General features: G+C 34.3%; 1 protein-coding gene across 3 annotated transcripts; it reads right to left on the bottom strand.

Annotated features, from left to right (window-relative positions):
- Nucleotides 1-612: 612 nt before the first annotated feature.
- Nucleotides 613-5,169, bottom strand: LOC120174897 (uncharacterized membrane protein At1g16860-like). 3 transcript variants are annotated; one of them, XM_039181619.1, is made up of 5 exons: nt 4,971-5,169; nt 2,335-3,290; nt 1,825-1,980; nt 1,452-1,663; nt 613-1,276 (listed from the first exon to the last, which is right to left on the bottom strand). In XM_039181619.1, exons 2-5 carry the CDS (start codon nt 3,211-3,213, stop codon nt 1,084-1,086), a joined length of 1,440 nt encoding a protein of 479 aa, XP_039037550.1. In that variant the 5' UTR covers nt 3,214-3,290; nt 4,971-5,169; the 3' UTR covers nt 613-1,083. The 3 variants fall into 3 exon arrangements, with proteins under 3 accessions (XP_039037550.1, XP_039037551.1, XP_039037552.1); XM_039181620.1 differs by having other exon boundaries at nt 2,335-3,298; nt 4,982-5,169; XM_039181621.1 differs by lacking the exon at nt 1,825-1,980.
- Nucleotides 5,170-5,760: the final 591 nt, after the last annotated feature.

Raw genomic sequence — 5,760 nt, 5'->3', positions numbered from 1 at the left:
AAACTAATCTTTTTATTAAAAATTTGACAAAAAGTTTAAGTTAGACGTTAATATAATGAGTAATATATAATAATCGTTTGAAATTTTGTGATCAAATAATATTATATCTCAACCAGCAAGTTAACGTCCAACTCAAATTGTCATCAATTTTTTAACGAAAAAGACATGTTTGAAACATATGAATAGTCATATGATCATTTTGTAACTTTTAATAGTCGAGTACTAAACAAAAAAAAATCTTATAATCGAAAACCATTTTATAAATTTTAATAGTCGAAAGACTCAACAAAATAATACAAATAGTCAGGAGACCATTTATGTACTTTACATTTAATTCTCATTATATATACATTTTATATTCTAATTAAATTTAGATAATTTTAAAATCAATGCAGATTAGACAAATTCAAACTGCTTATTGTTACATGTACATAATCAATCAAGTGCATTGGCTAAGTTTTTGGATTTGAATCCGAATTATGAGGCCAATCAGAATGCAGGCCACAATAATCACTTACACAAACAAAATAAATACACAATCCTTGAGGCATTCTATTAATAAATCAAGAAGAAATTGAACTTCCAACATGGGAAAAAGAATTAAAGACAATAGCGAAGAAGATGCCAACTTTGTGATATGAATAAAACAATGCATAACATAGCCTCTATTTCTCTTTCCCTATTTTACATAAATTGCAATCTACTGGGCACACATAAAACTCCCTAATAACATCAAACCAAAAAAGGCCCCCGAGCCTGGCCTATTTTACTCAGACGGATCCCATATGGGATATGTTTTTAATGTATTGGGAAGGTCCTTGGAAGTTCATATTCCGTATTCATGTCCGAATATGTGTTGGACTAAGATGTCAAATTCGGGTACTAAAAGAGAAATAAAAAAAATCGGGAACAACGTAGAAACCGAAGAGCTATACAACGAGTTAAAATGACAACAAGAAGACAATCACCTACCCCATCCTAAATCATCACACTATCGTCTCTTGTATGCGTCGTTGCCATAGAAATAAACAAAGAATAAATGTTTAACGATGTTACCTTAGAAAGTTCACGAGGCGTATACTACTAAACCGGAATAACATCGGTCTTTGATGTATCCTCGCATCTCACTATAATCCCCTCGAGACCGGCCGGGAAAAAGCACTTTGCACACTGGCATCCTGTTGTTATTGGCTCGGATGGGGGGACAATCATGAGCACACTGTCGTTTCTTTGAACAACTCCCATTACACTAACTGTGCTTCCTTCTTTGATGTACCTACAAATACAAGAATATGTCAATTTTGAAGTCAAAATACTTTATCAGAATTTTCCCGGAACCAGCTTACTCCAAAATCAGAACTGGAAAGATAATCCGGATGCTGGCCATAGTTTGCCTGATTTGGTCAAATAAAGATTAGATCCAACAAACGACACTCAGAGAGAACATTTACCCTTCTTTAATCCGCATTACACGGTCATCACTTGAAAGGTTCCTTTCTCCAAGCCACCTAATGAAATCCGGAGGTAATGTTTCTTGGGCAGGGTTAACATCAATGACGATAGAGTCATCCACATAAGGAGTCACCCTTGTTCCATAGCCCGTTTTTACCAAAGCTCTCAAACCCGACTGGAAATCGGAGATGTAGAAGTCAACCGCACGCCTCTATCAAAAAGATAGACACAAAACCTTTGAATGTGCATCATATCAAAATAGACTTCAACTGCTTCGACATGAGGGCAGGCCTTCTTTATTATAGATCTAAAGCCATTCAGTAAACAGAAATGTATTTATCTAATTGATAAATGAATACTCCAATAACTTACTTCTGATAATCGAAGCCCCCACGTAAACCGGCGATGTTTAGGATTGGCAGCTTTGGAATCCCATCCACGATACTCGTATAAACTAGTAGATGTATAAACACATCTAGGAACTTTCTGGAAGGATGATTCAAGAGGCACGTTTCCACATGTTACAGCCTTCAAGAAAAACAACCGAACATTCGAGGCACATAAATCTGGATTTTGATCAAATAAATTCCATTTCATGGTAATTAATTAGTTGAAATATTTGAACCAACGACATAGCAGGACTAACATTAACATTATACTTCACCTAAAAATCAACAAAACTAAAGTGCTAACTGCAGAAAGCAGCCTGCAACCTTGGAATCAGTATCCTTAATATTCTCAGAAAGATATGAGCCCAAAAGTTGGAGACTTGAGATTTGGATATTAAGAATAAAAGCTGGATGATTAACACTTGAAGGAAACAGTATCGAAGCACCAGATGTTATGTAAGTTATGCTGCCAAATTAAAACATTATCACATACCCCAGATATCTTCACGAATTGCCCATTCTTTGCATTTCGGAGCTCAGCATCAGGATAATGAGCAATGAAACCCATAATTGCTCTTCTTCCCCAACATGAGTTCCAAGCAAATAATGCAGCAACAGTACCGAAAAGGATCACCACAACTATGAGGATAATGGCATTGTGAACAGCTCCAAGAATAAAGCCACCAGCAATGAAACCCATCACAAAAAGCAGTAGCAACGACCATAAGATTGGTTTCGGGAAGTTCCTCTTAAAAGAAAACTCATCATCGTCGTGGTTAAGAATGTTCACAGCAGAGCCATGCACTTTCATTGATCCCATTGAATCCAAAGGACCAGATACTTTTCTAGGAGCCCCGGATGAATTTAATGGGCCTGATGAGATAGGGCCAGACGTGATGAGACCAGTTGCAGGAAGAACAGGGATAGGACCAGAGTTTTGGCGTCCACTAGATGTTAGTCCACCAGATTGGGGGCCAGATGTTTTCACTGGATCCCCATGTCTATTCAATGGTCCGGAATTTGACTTCTTTAACGAAGCTGAACCAGACATGACTCCTGTAGGTCCAGGACCAGAGGTGGAATAGCCTGCCCGAGGAGCTGCATTAAGCATGATGGGTCCAGAGTGTGAAGCAGCGCCTCCGAAAGATCCAGTCCTTGAAGGGGCACCACATATAGGTCCAGACTTCCGGGACTTAGAGCCATCCACAGGTATATCAAACATTTTCCCCAACTCTCCCGACTTTTTAATATCACCACCAGTATAAGGCATTGCTACTGAGCTCATGGTGGGAGTTCTTTCCTTAGGTTGCTCTGGCCTGCCTGATACGTAAAGGCCATTGCTGAGCTGATGAGATGGGAATCTCGAACCCATCAAGCTTCCTGCGTACAATGCAGAAGTTATTTCGCGAGAAACACTTCCAGTAGCCCGTTGATAAGTAAATCAAAGTCCTCCTGACAAAAAGGAAAAAAGGCACCTTGGATATAAGATGAATAGTTTAATTCTAATTATTACAGAGAGATATTCCAATGTGATCGAGAACCAAGAAGCAAAGGATACGGACCTAATTGATCAGGTACTTATAGAACACACATATAGCAGCTGTAAAGGCACGTATTTGGATTGCTCTTCTATATGATTAATACCATTCTAATGAAATTCACATACATACACTACAGCAATACCAAAAAACCAGTAACAGATAAATCAAATTTATGTCAGATCTGTGAAATAGATGCAGCATAAACTGATTACAACAATGAATCATGAATCCTAATGAAGCAAAATTCATTGACAAGAAAAACAATGAAAAAGTACAGTAAGATTGAGACCAACTTGATCATCCAGTGTACTGAAGTCGGCATATAAAAATCAAATTCCTCGGTAATAGTTTTGCAAACAAAAATCATATAATACAACCCAGAGTTCTCTGATTAAGAATGCAAATTTGCAGTAATTGTAACCCAGAGCACCCCATGCTAATAGTCGCTCTTAATTTTCCCATAACAATCTCTGGAAACGAACTAACGTACTTAAACCATATCTTCTGCTGCCTAAACTTTATCAACAATGATTTGAATGACTGGGCTACGTTGTTCACATATTCTCTTAAGAAAACTATTTAAGCATAATTGCTTTCATAAACAAGATATCCCATATCTACGCTACCCGGTCTCCAGTTTTAGCATCAGATATGGGTATGTGTCCGGCACTCGAATGGTCAAGTTTTCGTAGTTTTTCCATGTATTCGGAGAACTCTTAGAGGTCATATCTCATACCTATGTGTCAATCACGTACTTAAAGAAAGAAATGGAGAACCAGAGCATCGTAGTTCTGTACTACTATCTAGAATTCATCCACACAAGCATTTAGAACAAAAGTGAGGATCTAAAACCAAGAGAATAGAATCAGAAATTGTCAATCCATTTTCCCTAAGATACCATTGACAAATTTATTCTCCTCTTGAATTGTTAGCTAAGTCAAACAGCTCACGTGTTGCACAAGACATCGTTAAAAGCATCAAAAAGATAAATTTCCAATTACTCGCCCAAGTGGAAGAACTACACAAACTCAGATCACAAATTGAAAAAAAAATCAATGTAAACCAAATAAATTGAGAACCCAGAAGGGGGGGGGGGAACAATTAAATTTACTAAGAATAGATAAAAGGAAAAGATCCACATAAACAAGTAGATATTTTCAAGCTTAGACAGTCCAGCTAAATATTAAAAATGGCTTCTTGTCACAAAAGAACCAAATTGAGAGCCCAAATCAGAAAGCAAAACAAGTAAATTCCCACTTTTTTGGTACTGAAACTAGATTGAAAACAAAAGATCTATAACAGCAAGTAGATATTTTCAAGCTTAAACAGTCCAACTAAATGTAGGATAGAACACTCTTAACTACATTTTTCCTTCAGCCAATTCAAATACAAGGAAGTGGGGAGAGAACAGTACCCCAGAAGCAAAACAAGGAGAAAATGAAACCCTAAATCACAAAACGAAAAGAAACCAGATCTTCATTTTGAGAGGGAAGTCTAAGAAAATGGAAAAGATCGAAGATCTGATTGGAAAATAACAAGTTTTAAAGACTGTATGAGGGGCAAATGGAAGGTAGAAAGGAAAAAATACCTGAAAATGAAGGAGAGGAAAATATAATTGAAATAGTTGAGCAAATCAAGAGATTTACATACATTATACGAGGAAAACAAAGATCAAACATGAACAAATCAAAATATATTACAAAAACCTGTCTCAGTCTCTGTTTTAGTTCTAGCTGCTCACTGTTTTTATTTTTATTTTTATTTTTCGAAGTTCGTTCGTTTTTCCCCTTGTATTTTTTAAGCTAAAATTATAATCTCTCATTTTGTTGGTTATATATCCAAATCTAATACATATTATATATATATATATATAAATTATACAAATAAAGTAAATTATTTTTATATTATGAAGAAAATGAGATATTATTTAATCTCAAATTAGAATTCACTAATATTTAATAAAATATTTTATTAGTTTAATCATAATCTAATTAAATAAGGGAAATATTTATATTAATAATAAAATTCTGATTGAATTGATATTCGAATTGATTCAGTCATAAATTATTAGAAATTTATATTTTAAACATAATAAATAATTTTAAAAATGTTTTTACCTTTTCATATTTCTATAAATATTTTTAAAAAAATATTAGAACTTGTTACTTAGATTTGAAGACACCACTAAAAACTTATATACACAATTATTTTACATAAAATGTTTATTTCAAATATATATATTTAAAATATTTGTTACAATTTTGAAAAATAGTACTAAATGTCTATTGTTGAAAATTTTTATATTTTAAATACTTATATTATTTTAAAAACTAATTATTTTTAAAAAATTAATTAATTTTAATTATCTTATAAATTTA

This window comes from Hibiscus syriacus, unplaced genomic scaffold (assembly GCF_006381635.1).
Source record: "Hibiscus syriacus cultivar Baekdansim isolate YM2019G1 unplaced genomic scaffold, ASM638163v2 tig00112127_pilon, whole genome shotgun sequence".
NCBI lineage: Eukaryota > Viridiplantae > Streptophyta > Magnoliopsida > Malvales > Malvaceae > Hibiscus > Hibiscus syriacus.
This window is presented reverse-complemented; position numbering and strand designations above follow the sequence as displayed.